Source organism: Cryptotermes secundus, unplaced genomic scaffold (assembly GCF_002891405.2).
Source record: "Cryptotermes secundus unplaced genomic scaffold, Csec_1.0 scaffold196, whole genome shotgun sequence".
Classification (NCBI taxonomy): Eukaryota; Metazoa; Arthropoda; class Insecta; order Blattodea; family Kalotermitidae; genus Cryptotermes; species Cryptotermes secundus.
Window position 1 is genome coordinate 268273 of NW_019735556.1, and position 12248 is coordinate 280520.

The 12248-nt window shown below is 39.2% G+C and overlaps 1 protein-coding gene across 1 annotated transcript in view; it reads right to left on the minus strand.

Annotated features, from left to right (window-relative positions):
- LOC111869540 (tetraspanin-2A) overlaps window positions 1–12016 on the minus strand; it is a 119832-nt gene extending 107816 nt beyond the window's left edge. The window contains exon 1 of the mRNA XM_023861156.2: window positions 11825–12016. Within this exon, the coding sequence (XP_023716924.1) occupies window positions 11825–11929 (105 nt within the window). The 5' untranslated portion in view covers window positions 11930–12016. The remainder of the gene's footprint in view (window positions 1–11824) is intronic.
- Between the last annotated feature and the right edge of the window lie 232 nt (window positions 12017–12248).

Below are 12248 nucleotides of genomic sequence, written 5' to 3' on the forward strand. Positions count from 1 at the left end.
TTCCTGACTTAGAGTTCGCGTTTGTTGTAACATGTCATTCGATGCCACATAAAATTTACAGCCGGAAGAGAATCATTAAATTAGCAGGAGTTAAATCTGTCTCCAGCAGCATAAGGTATAATTTTGTAAATAATTTTCTTCTTGGCATATCATTTCATGGCTCTGTCTCTTCAATTCTCTTCTCCCACTCCGTTTTCCAAGTACCGATCTCACTATATCTTCATCCTCCCAATCCTCATTCTTCTTATTCGTCCTTGGTGACCAATTACATATTTTTTGGTTATATTTCCTCTTTCGTCCTATCATGATTTATAACTAAAATCGACCATAAGCCGAGAGCTGCAGTCGAACGTTGGCACCTCTGCTTCCTACTCGGATTGTCCGAGATACGAATCTTCAGTCAGCAAGCCTTACTGAGATATTTAGCTATTTCCCTTCTTTCTTCCAGGCAAACACGTGGTATAGTTCCTTGAAACAGGCCACTACCGTTTCCATCCACACACAATCACAATAATTCAGAATTATTCCGACGATCAACACTACATAAATTATGAAGTTGAAATGGCGCCATTAAACAACCCATCAAATCAGTCACTCATATCATAACATCGACAAATATGTACCATTTTATGGGGTTGTGAATTTGTGAATAATTCTGTCTTCAGGCATACAACACCACGCAGTCCGTTGAAAGTCAACAGACGTTTCAAAGAAATCAGCATGGAGCGTTATATTTTCTGCTTTGTTTTACGCTGGTTTCTAAATTGGCTTACTTTTCAACCATGAAGACGGAGACTGTATATTTCTTCGAATCGTATGTTGACTATCAACTTACTACATTCTACAAACCAGACCTCTAAATAACCCGTTTGTGATATGTATGTGACGCCACTAGAAGCAATCTCAACGGTGTGATTCATAAATCCCTACCATAAAAACTTCAACAATGCAAGTTCTCAAGCAGATGAGGTAATTATACCATTAATATTACTGGAATGCTTGAATCTATCGTCATGAAAGTGGGTGTGTATATCATGCCACCTGAGCCCATCTAAACGGTGTACTTCATAAATTACTTCCATCAGTAATACCAACATTTCAGTTTCCATGATTGTATTGTTTTATTGACTTCATTGCACGTGCTTATTGAAGTTTTCTTTCTACTTATCATATCAGATGCTCAAATTACACTGAAATGAAAGCAGGTGATCAGTTCTTCCCAGAACTTCTTGTAGTGTTATTTAGAATACATTCAGACTTTAAAGGGTTAGTCCTCACAATAACGTGTTTAAGGCAAGGGAGAGTACTAATGAGTTTAGAGGCACTTCAGTGGCATAGTTATTGTGCGTTCAGGCTCTGAAATGGTTATGGAAGTAATGAGAAACTACAGCCATTGTCTTCAATAGCATTGTGGGAACAGATTAGGACAAGGAAACATTACGTGGAGACTTGGGCCGGAGATGAGCCGGAATTTCGAATGTACCATAATCGTGATTTATGGTGATGGAACGTGAATGATAGCAGAGTTAGCAGGGACATTGCACAGTATATACCATTCATATCCGATCTTACGATAGTGGCCTATAATCGAGCACACGCCAGCACTATAGCGATATCTGTATAGGCCTAGTCGACCGGTTAAATTTTCGGAATATTTACAAGACTTCTTCAGTCTTTATAGGTAAACTCCAGGCAGAGTAATGCATTGTCATAAGGCAGTGGAAAATGCATCCCATTTCTTGCTCATCTCTGCTACGCGTCGCGTGTCCAGACTGTTCTAGGAGCTACTCTGATTTCAGATGTGCTGAAATCATCCCAAACCAGATCTAAAATGTGGCAGATGTAAAAATAATACCGTATTAGACCAAATATAGGGTGAGTTTTCTTTTCTTCAAATAGTGCTTATTTGAAAAAAAAAAAGAAGGGTCGCCTTATTTTCGTGTCCTTATGAATAAATGTAAAGAAGATCATTACGAGGAGTTGTAATTTATGTTTTTATAGTGTGCATCCGTCGGTCACGGTAGCCGAGCGGTCTAAGGCGTGCACTGTCTTCGCTCGCTCGGAAGCCGGGATCGTGGGTTCGAATCCCACTCAGGGAATGGGTGTTTGTGTGCGTTTTTCTGTGTTTGTGTACAGGTAGAGGCCTTGCGACGAGCTGATCACCCGCCCAAGGAGTCTTACCATATGTCTAAGATCTAGAAAAACCGAAGTGAACGGAGAAGTTCATGGAGGTAGGCCTAGGCCCACTGGGGCTGTAGTTGTTGCATCCTGTTGTGTGTCATAACTATATAGATAGGTAACGTATCCATCAACACAGCAAGGGAAATGGTGTAAAAATTAAAATCAGTATCTCATAGATTGTATAATAACAATAACATTCAATCCATGTGATACTGATTTTAATGGTGATATAATTTTCTAATTTATAGTTTTAATAACATCTGTGATAATACCTAGCATTATATTTTAAGTGTAAATTTCTTAATTAATTACTTTTAATCGTATAGCTTTAGTTTAGCTTTGGTTACAACTCTAAGAGCTAAATTGTATATTCATATTTTCTGATTTTCTCGTCAGAAAAATAAGGCTCGCTTTATACGAGTATTTCGGGCTTATACGGTATTTCAAATAATGCCTTTTCTGCGGTAGGTATACAAAGAAAAATTTCATCCCTGACTTTGGTCTAACAGTAAGAAATATTTTAACTAAGAATGTGTGTGCTGAGATAATGCAGCAGAAATATATTGTGTATTGTCACGTGACTGATGCCTATAGATGGGTTTTGGCTTGATGATCGCATTTCTTTGACCTTTTGATATAGCGCGTGACTACACTTTACATTTTATTACTACACACACACTGTTGTCCACAGTTACGTCTTCACTGCCATTGCTAGGTAACGCCTTCCAAAGGCGGACGTTCCCCTTCTTCTGGGTTTCCGAACTGTGTCCCCGTCCTTAGCTACCAGCTCCTGTACCCCTTAAGCCCTCTAACTAACCCACTCACTCATTAACCATCTCTTCACTAATTCACCAACTAACTCTTCAGAAAAAATCTCACCAACAAACTCTTCAGACTAACTCAAGAACCAACTGACAGACTCCACTGAGTGACTGACTCCTTGTCTTGTTTATAACATGTTGGAAAGACCACACAGAAAATATCGTTCCTCTGTTACTGTGCAACTTTTGCGTTCATGTCTGTTGGGGTTCCCACGTGATGGCTACTCAGCCATTTCCTAGTAACGGCCGTCGTTTACAGGGTCATTACTTACCAACGGCTGTTGTATAGTTATTTATTTCAATTTTCCTATCACCGGATCTGTATGCCACAATATATTCATGATGCAATATAAATTCCTCCCGCCATATCCCGAATTTGACGTAGTGATGGGGCTTGCGTTGTCACAGGATTCTGAGGGGCACGCCGGTTGTGCGTAGCTACTGGTAGGGTCTCCCATGTTGGACAGGTCAAAGGTGATGATCCAGACAAAGAGGGATACTTGGTCCTCCAGTCTGGGGGTTTGGTGTAGGGTTACAATCCCATCCCTGAAAAAGCCTCAATTTTTTAGAAGCTCTTAACAATTGCAGCTGGACGGAAAACCTAAATACAGATGAAAGCCACAATATTGGGACCAGTGGTGAGCAATCATAAAAGAGGCCAGGGTTCATCACGGAATGCAGCGCCCGCAGAATAAGAAGACAATACAATATAAATAAATACTATTGTTAATACGGCAAAGATCCTCCCCGTCCATAATACGCAGGGAATTTCTTGAGTATTTCAGTAACCCGCAGTTTCACAAAAATGACCCTGCTCGAAGCAGCTAATTAATGCCTTATCCATTCTCTTATCATGTTGCTGTTATCTGAAACTTTAATAGTATGTCACAGAGTATGTTATACAGGGATAAGAGAACTATTTAAAACCAATTTATCTCGGTCGTACCATAGAAAATATTAAAGAAGAAAGTCAGAGGAATAAATTATAATATAAATATAAAATTTTAATTTTTAATCTTATGCTTTGTTGATGGTGGAGAACATTTAACATGCCTCTGCAGTGACTAATGATTTCGGCATCCGCTCATGTATTTGATGATCTGTTGTCGTTTTATATTTTATTTAATTTATATATCTATTGGTATTCAAAATCCGTATTCAGAATCTTCGGAAATCGGTTCGGATCGTTGGCGCCGATTTACAGGATAGAATAAATTCGCATTTATCAGTATAAAAGCAATCAATTGTAATATGTAAATAAGTCCGCCGATCACAGCAAACTTATGCTTTCAGTAAAAACTGGCAGAAGCAAACTGTCGATAAATCAGTTTAAGCTATTAAATATTTTCACGCTACATGTTTCGGTCCTTTACGACCATCACGAGGCGTTTATAAACAACAAAATGTATCCAAGTTCATTACTAACATGCTTGACGCAATTAATCTATTGTTAATAGTCTTGTCATATGAGAAGTTTTTTACGAGTATATAAGATTACAACTTTTAATTATACTAATATCCTTGTCGAACATTAGTAAAACAGGTCTAAAATTATTTGACGTTTTGAGGGTATACATTGGTAGTGCTGATGCCGACGTTTCGCCCTGCTAGGATGATTTATCTTAAAAACTGAGGATAAATTGTTGAGGGAATAGTTTTGTTGTATGCTTTCTCCGTAGTTTCATGTGTGTGGAGTTACGCTTTTGGCGTTCTGTGGTGGGCTCACTGGTGGCGTTATTTACTATTTTAGTTAGTAGATTTTTAGTGTAGTGGGGTTTATTATCAAGCTGTTTACGGTTTTCTTAAAAATGGGTTTCACGCAATGTTAATATAAATGTTAATTTGAATTATGAATACTTACTTCGTGTATATATGTTATTAATTTATATAATGAGGTTGTTATGCTGCATCTGGTTATGGTATTGAGGTCTGCCAGGAGTAACGTGTACTAGGGTGACGGAAAGGAGTGGAATATGTTTCATTCTTTTTTAATTTTTAGGAAGTGTTGAGGTAAGGTGAGTTGTTGATTGGTTTATTGTCATGTGGGATATATTTTATGATTAAATTAATATAGGGCTATATATGTCTGCGTGCGTATTGTTCATTTTCATTTTTTTGTACTAAGACTGTGTAAGTAAAAGCGCCCCCCACGTATTTAGTAGGAGACTCTTTTGCGTTGTGGCGTATATCAATTTTTTCTCTAATGTATTGTATGTGTTGTGAAATTTCGGAGTTTGGTTTATCAGTATTTATTACGTGAGTAGGCAGTCGTTACATTTTAATTGGTAAATGCTACTTTCATTCAAAATATCTGTAGCGTTTCTTTTTGGCTTAGATTTTTATCATGTTTGTGTTTCTAAACAATGTTCGTATACTTGATTTTTAAATAGTCTTGTGATGATTCCTATTTATTTTCCGATATATGTGGAGGTAGTCTCTCTGTCTGTGATTTTGCTGATGCGTTTTGATTTACATTTTCTTTGGTGTTCATACGTAGGATAGTTATTGTTATGTAGTATTGTTCTTATATTGAAATTCGTAATTCTTGTTCGTGTCGTGTGTGTTCGTGAGAGTCATTCGGTTCATGAGGTAAATAATTGCTGCGTTCTTATGTTCATGTTGGTGACATGAATCGTTTGTATTGAGATCTGGGGATGTGGGTCTTCTAATTATGTTAAACGTGTGTTATGTAAGTTTGTAACGGTTAATTCTAGGTAATTTAATTTTTTTCTTTTTCAACAGTGAATTTAATATTAGGGTATGTAATTGAAGTCTGCTAAGATGTTCTCGATATTGGTAGTGTTGTATTGTATATTGTATACGATTAGTAAATCGTCAACGTATCTGAAGGAATCATTGATGTGGTTTTTTTTTATATATTAATGATGCTGGTATGTTCAAGATATTGGATAGATATTTGTGCTAAGATTGCTGATGTTAGAGCTTCCATTGCTAATTACGAGTACATAAACAATTTTAGTGCACAAAAACTACGTCACGCACACAGACACACATAATCCCATATACAGTATAAACTGATCATAAAACATATTCCACACAATAATAAACCACTCACCAATCCACCTTACCTCACCACCACCTAAAAAAGTAACAAATAAAGCCTGCCTCACTTCTCTCCCCCACCCTCCTACTCAGTACTCCTGAATATAACTAGCGCAAACCTCAGTTCATTCTTAATAACACAACCAGATACATCACAATATCAGAAGCAACTAAGTCGTACCTCAACAAGTAATTGTATAAAATAATAACATATATATACACCAAATAAGTATTCATAATTCCAATTTACATTTACATTAATATTGCACGGAACTTGGTTTTTAGGAAACCAGAAACAGGACCATAAACAAACCACACTACAGTGAACATTTACTAACAAAGAACAGCAAATAAAAACATGACTAGCGAACCCACCACAGAACGCCAAAAAGGGTAAATACACACAAGTGAAACTACAGGAAAAGCGTACAATGGAACTATTCCCTTACAATATATTCAAAATTTTTGAGATATACACCCAAGTAAGAAGACACGTGACCATCAGCACCAACAACATATACCCGAATAACATCAGTATCTACATAAAAGAACTAAAATTTGAAAAATATTTTATCCGTTAAAATGACCATTCACACCAACAACACACACTCAGATAACACCCACGTCCGCATAAAGACATTAGTGCGAAACATATTGCTACCCCTACAAAACTTCGCTCTTAAAACCTCATATACATAAGAAGACAAATTTGTAGCAAAACTAAAAGTAATAATAATTTTAAACAAGGTTCGAGAATCATTTCAGTATACTTGAACATCGTAAACTCATGTAAATCATTTCATTGTGACGAGACTATTAGCAATGGATGATGGTCGTAAAGGGCCGAAACATGTAGCATGAAAATATTTAACAAATTGAACTGATTTATCGACAATTTGATTTTATGAGTTATTTACAGAAAGTATAAATTTGTGATCGGCGGACATATTTACATATTAGCAACATACACAACATTCGCCAAACATGTGAATGCAGACAACAATCAATCACTTCCATATATGAGTACAACCAACTCACTAAATCCACTACATGAAATACAGAAGTGGGGAAATATGGAACATAACTGGAAATAACGAATCATATACGAGTATTTTCAGAAAACTTTTGTAATCACATTATACCACCCAGTCACTGTTGAAATGAAGTGAAATATTACGAGAAATTTCGGTTCGTATGATCGTTAAGTTAGTAGAGATTCAGGTCGCGCCATAGATCAGGAGGTTAGTCGCTGGCTTCCCAACGCAGCCGCTCGGGTTTGAGTCCGGGTCAGGTCATGTGGGATTAGTGGTGTACAAAGTGGCGCTGGGGCAGATTTTCTCCGAGTACTTCGGTTTCCCCTGCAATATTCATTTCACCAACTGCCCCATATTCATCATCGTCTATCATCCGGGGGTGGTACAATAGGCCAATAGTAGCCGCAGTGCTGAAACGACTCAGTCTAATAATAATAATAATAATAATAATAATAATAATAAAAGTAAATCTATCCTCGTAACAGGCCACGGGAGCCCATAGGGTCTTCAGACGTTGAAGGTCCCACATTATCTAGATAATCGGCTCACAGTTGGCGAGGTTGTCAGCCTTCGCGCCGGCCGTGGTTTTACCCCCCAGGAAGATTCCTGGTACTCATTTCTGTTAGAGACTGAGTCGACCCCAGGGCCATAGTGCGGCTGGAAGCATTAGGTCAAATGAAAAAATCCACCTCATCTGGACTCGAACCCGCGACCTTCCGACTTCTAGCATAGTGCCTCAACCAACAACGCTACCTCGTAAGAATTATAAAGAATAAAAACAATAGTAGAGATTCATATAAAGTGGTGCAAAATACAAGTCAAAATCATTAATACTGACTTAACCTGCAGTATATGACGAAGAGTAAAATTAAGTGGCTAATAAAAGCCACACTTCAGTGCAGCTAACGATCAATATATTTTAACCACAAAGTTGACATCGAGTTTTATATTAATACAAAGCGTCTTGCTATTCGTGTCAACGGACGTCTTTCTTTATTATCGGTTCTTGGCACGTAACTGAGATAATATTCTCTTTTACATGTTGCTTAACGAATATTATCTTACATCGAAGGTCAAAAGCAGTAACCTTTCGTTCAGTAAAATATCGCAATATTTAACCCTCTTGCTGCCCCAACAGTAATGAGTGAGGTTACGAGAATTACCTTGGGTTTAAAGCACAACAAAATTATTTTCTTATCAGCACACTTAGCATATTAGAGATCGCTTGCGTACGTCTCAAGAAACCCCAAGCGCTCTTTTACTCGTATATTCGTGTTATTATCCGTATCTAATTTATGATATTATCACGCGTTAGAGTGACTCCAGAGGGTGGTTTGGATTGGATATTGGATTTATTAACCACGTACAGGACGTAACTACAAATAACTGTAACACTAAGTACATAAAATATATACAGAAGTGTGCAGTCTACAAAACAATATCATGTATTTAAAACAAAGTAGACACTATCATATCAACATTCGTTTTTATTGACGCTACATATTTCGACCCTTATACTGGGCCATCGTCAGGCGTACAATGATACCAGTCTTAGTTGTAGAATTGCATCTAACAATTTGCATATAATTTTTCAGTAAGGATCCTTATTGTGTATTTGAGTGTTTTTAAATTCATAAATTGAGTCTTTCAGTTAACATTTTAAAATACTCAGATAATAAAATTTAAAAAAAAATAGACCCTAAGAAATAAAATGTAAAAATTAAATTGTAATAAAATGGAAATTAATTATTTTGTGATAAATCTCTTTAAAACTTTGCGACTGCTACTCGTTGACGTGATTTTCTGGCGGTAGAAGCGACTGTAGTGTGGAGCGCCTGCGTACCGGGATCTTCTCACATAAGTTAGATCGTGTGGACTTGACCTTACTAAGATCTTGTGGAGCTTATGCTCGTTATTCTGTATGTCTCCCAACAGGTTGTTTATTTGGAATGATTAGATTTTCTAATGATATGTGTACGGGCTCCTCCCTGTGGGGGGGGGGGAGGGGCGTCATTCAGAGCTCAACATGTCACAATATTTTTGCTATATTGCAGCGGTTCCTCACTTTACATAATCACGCTGTCTACACTAGTAGTTGGCTGGTAACGGCTTCTAACAATAGCTGTTCCTCTACTTCCTTGCTAAAGTCCCCTGTGAACAGCGGCTCCATTCCAATAGCTTATTTTTCAAGTCAAAGTCAAAGTTATTTTATGACTGATGGTTTACCGCCAATCAGTTCGTCTTGGCGTCAAGCCCCTTGAGCTCACTACCAGGGTTTTTTATCAACTGAGCTGTTGCGATCATAGTCATTATGCGACATTCTCTCTGACGAGAAGATGGGTTTGTCTCTTACGAATATGCTTGGCTTTTCGTCAAGTGTACGTGTCGCGCATATAGCATGCTATTGAAAAGCCGGGCCGTTGCAAAGAACACCGTCACTAGCTCAGGCTAGCCCGTTTTACGTGGTTGTCTCTCCGTACCACCGGATTCGAAATCCCACATATGTATGTCACAAGATCATAATTTTCCCGAAGGGGTGTCATCTGCAAATGCGCGCAGAGCTGGAACTCTGGTCTCCACCTGCCGCTCATACTTTTCGTCTCACAAAGCATGAGATATGAACTGGTTTCCTAAAGAGTCTGAAATCACGTTCGCTTTCTCGTTCGGGTTCTGTTATTCCTGAACGTCCACAAAGAGCGGTTGGTGCCGTTGGTTCATCTCTTTTCATAACTGATTTTGCAATAGGCCACAGAGTTTGAGGTGTGACCTCACAGTTCCCTACTTTTGTTTCACACCGTTCGAGTGCCTTCCTACGGGTCATTCATCTGACGGTTTTGGAGACACAATTAACTGCAATTTTAAGAGCTGAATCCTGAGTCACTTAGCACAGTTTCATTAACCTCCGTTTATGTTTTAGCAAACCAGGTAGTTCCTTATTAATACACGGGAATGTAATTTTGCTTGTTGATAGCCTGTAAGCCTAAGATACGTATAGGTGCAGGGAAGTCGCGAGCCGCTTTATCGACTTCTTCCCCCCAGTTAATTTGGATTCTAGCTGAAATAATTTCAGATGACAGGCTTTAATATCGCTCACAATCTCTGAATTTGTCGACCAGGTCCGAAAAATTCCAAATTATAACATGATCTAGCAAGTGGAAAACGATTGATAGGTGATCGGAGTCCAGAAGATCAGAGATAATGATATCTGACAGCTACACATTGTTGTGCATAATAATGTCGAGCTAGTAACCACTTCCCGCAGGAGAGCAATGAGTGGGAAATTGTAGTGCTGAAATTTCATTCATATTCTTGCTCCAGCTGCACTCCTTGTAACCCCTTGGCACGGATCACTATAGAAAACCCCGTTTCCAACAGTGCCTTTATTGTTGCCCATCGATTCGTTGCTGTGGAAACGTGTTTGTTTGCGATTGTTACCTGTTAACGGCCCTGATATATCTGCTTATCTCGCGCTACATTGCGTCCTCCTTAAGGCTGTTCGTCCGGAATTGTCCACAGGCTTACTGCCATTTTTCCTTTCCTGAGGCCTGTCCTTGCAATGTCTCTGCTTGCTCTCACCTTCCTCCCCGTGGTTCGCGTTTCTCGGTGATTACTGTAACTGGTCCCACCGCTCCCTCCTTAAGTCCGCTCGTCCCGAGCGATTCCCTGATCAGGTGCCAGTCGATCCAGGTACACCACCATTATTCGCGATCTAGAGTTCCTCTGAATCCTGTATACCATATTATTATCCGGCTTACTACCTTGTGCGGGCCTTCCCATGAAGTTTGGAGCTTGGACGATTTGCCCGTCGTGCGGCTCGGGCAGTAGAGCCACATTTTATAGCCCTCATGGTAGCCCACGCAACTGGCCAGTCTGTCATAACGAGTTTTCATTCGATCAGTGGCCAGCTTCAGGTTTTGGCGAACATAACTGTGCATGTCGCGTAAATGCTATCACGTGACATTCCCTTATATGCTATATGCTCTGGTTTTTCAACTTTATCCCTTAATCTTTCAAAAAATAAGACGTGTGGACTGTATACTCCAATGTCTGTCAACATAATGTGGCATGTTTACCCTTTGCTAGGCATCAACCGCGAAATAAGCAATTATACAGGAGTCACTCCTAAGTAATAGGTCCGCAAACAAGCATGTTTCCAAGATAACAAGAGAATACAATAATAATGGAAGAGGCGTTTTATACGCGGTCCATGCCGAGATGTTATAAGTAGGACCAACTACGAGTAGTTAGAGAACTGCTGGGGGTCAGTCGTTGCAAGCTGCTGCTGTTCAAAGCTGGTAGCGGAGGCCCCGGGAGTTCGGGAACCAAGTGGAAGAGGAACGTCCACGATTGTAAGCCGCTACCAAGCAACGGCAGTGAAGACGTGACTGTGGATAGTAATGTGTGTGTATGTGTAATAATATAGTCACTCGCTGTATCAATGAGTCCAATAAATCCGGTCATCTATTTGAACCCATCTATAGTTACGTGCCAACATGTAACAATACGGTTCAATTATGTCAGGCTGCCATCACGTGACCTCTATTTGCTTTTGTCGTATGTGTTATATGTTCCGGTTATTTCAACTTTCATCGTTCTAAAACTACAAATTATGGAATAACAATTGTAATGTATCTCAACAAGTAACGCGATTATGTCAGAACTACTATAAGAAAGCGTCGTGGCAGCAAACGTGAGTAAAAAATTTATGCTGAGTTCAGTATTTACCCATGTCGCTACGTTGAAGCAGAATAAAGTTCCTTTCAGGCAGGTGATTTTAGAATTCAGGTCTCCGTAGCCAGAACCAGCTCCATCGCCTTTACCCCCAGCCATTGCACTGACTTGAAGTTATTCCTTACGTTAACTGTTAATCCTCACACAATGGAAGAGACACACACACACGTGGCACTTAGTTCTGTCTCCCCGATGACTGTGACGCTTCCAGCCAGCCGCAATGCAGCTCGTAACTTCCATTGGGCACCGTTATCTCTGCATGACTACCAATTGGAAATAGCATACTGAAGAGATAAAAGAAGTAGTTTACTTTGGTTGGAACATCTTTTTTAAACATGTACCATTACCGGGAAGCCGGGATAGGGTAGTTGGTATAGCAACTGGCTACAGGCTGGGCGGCCGAGGGGCCAAAATTCGA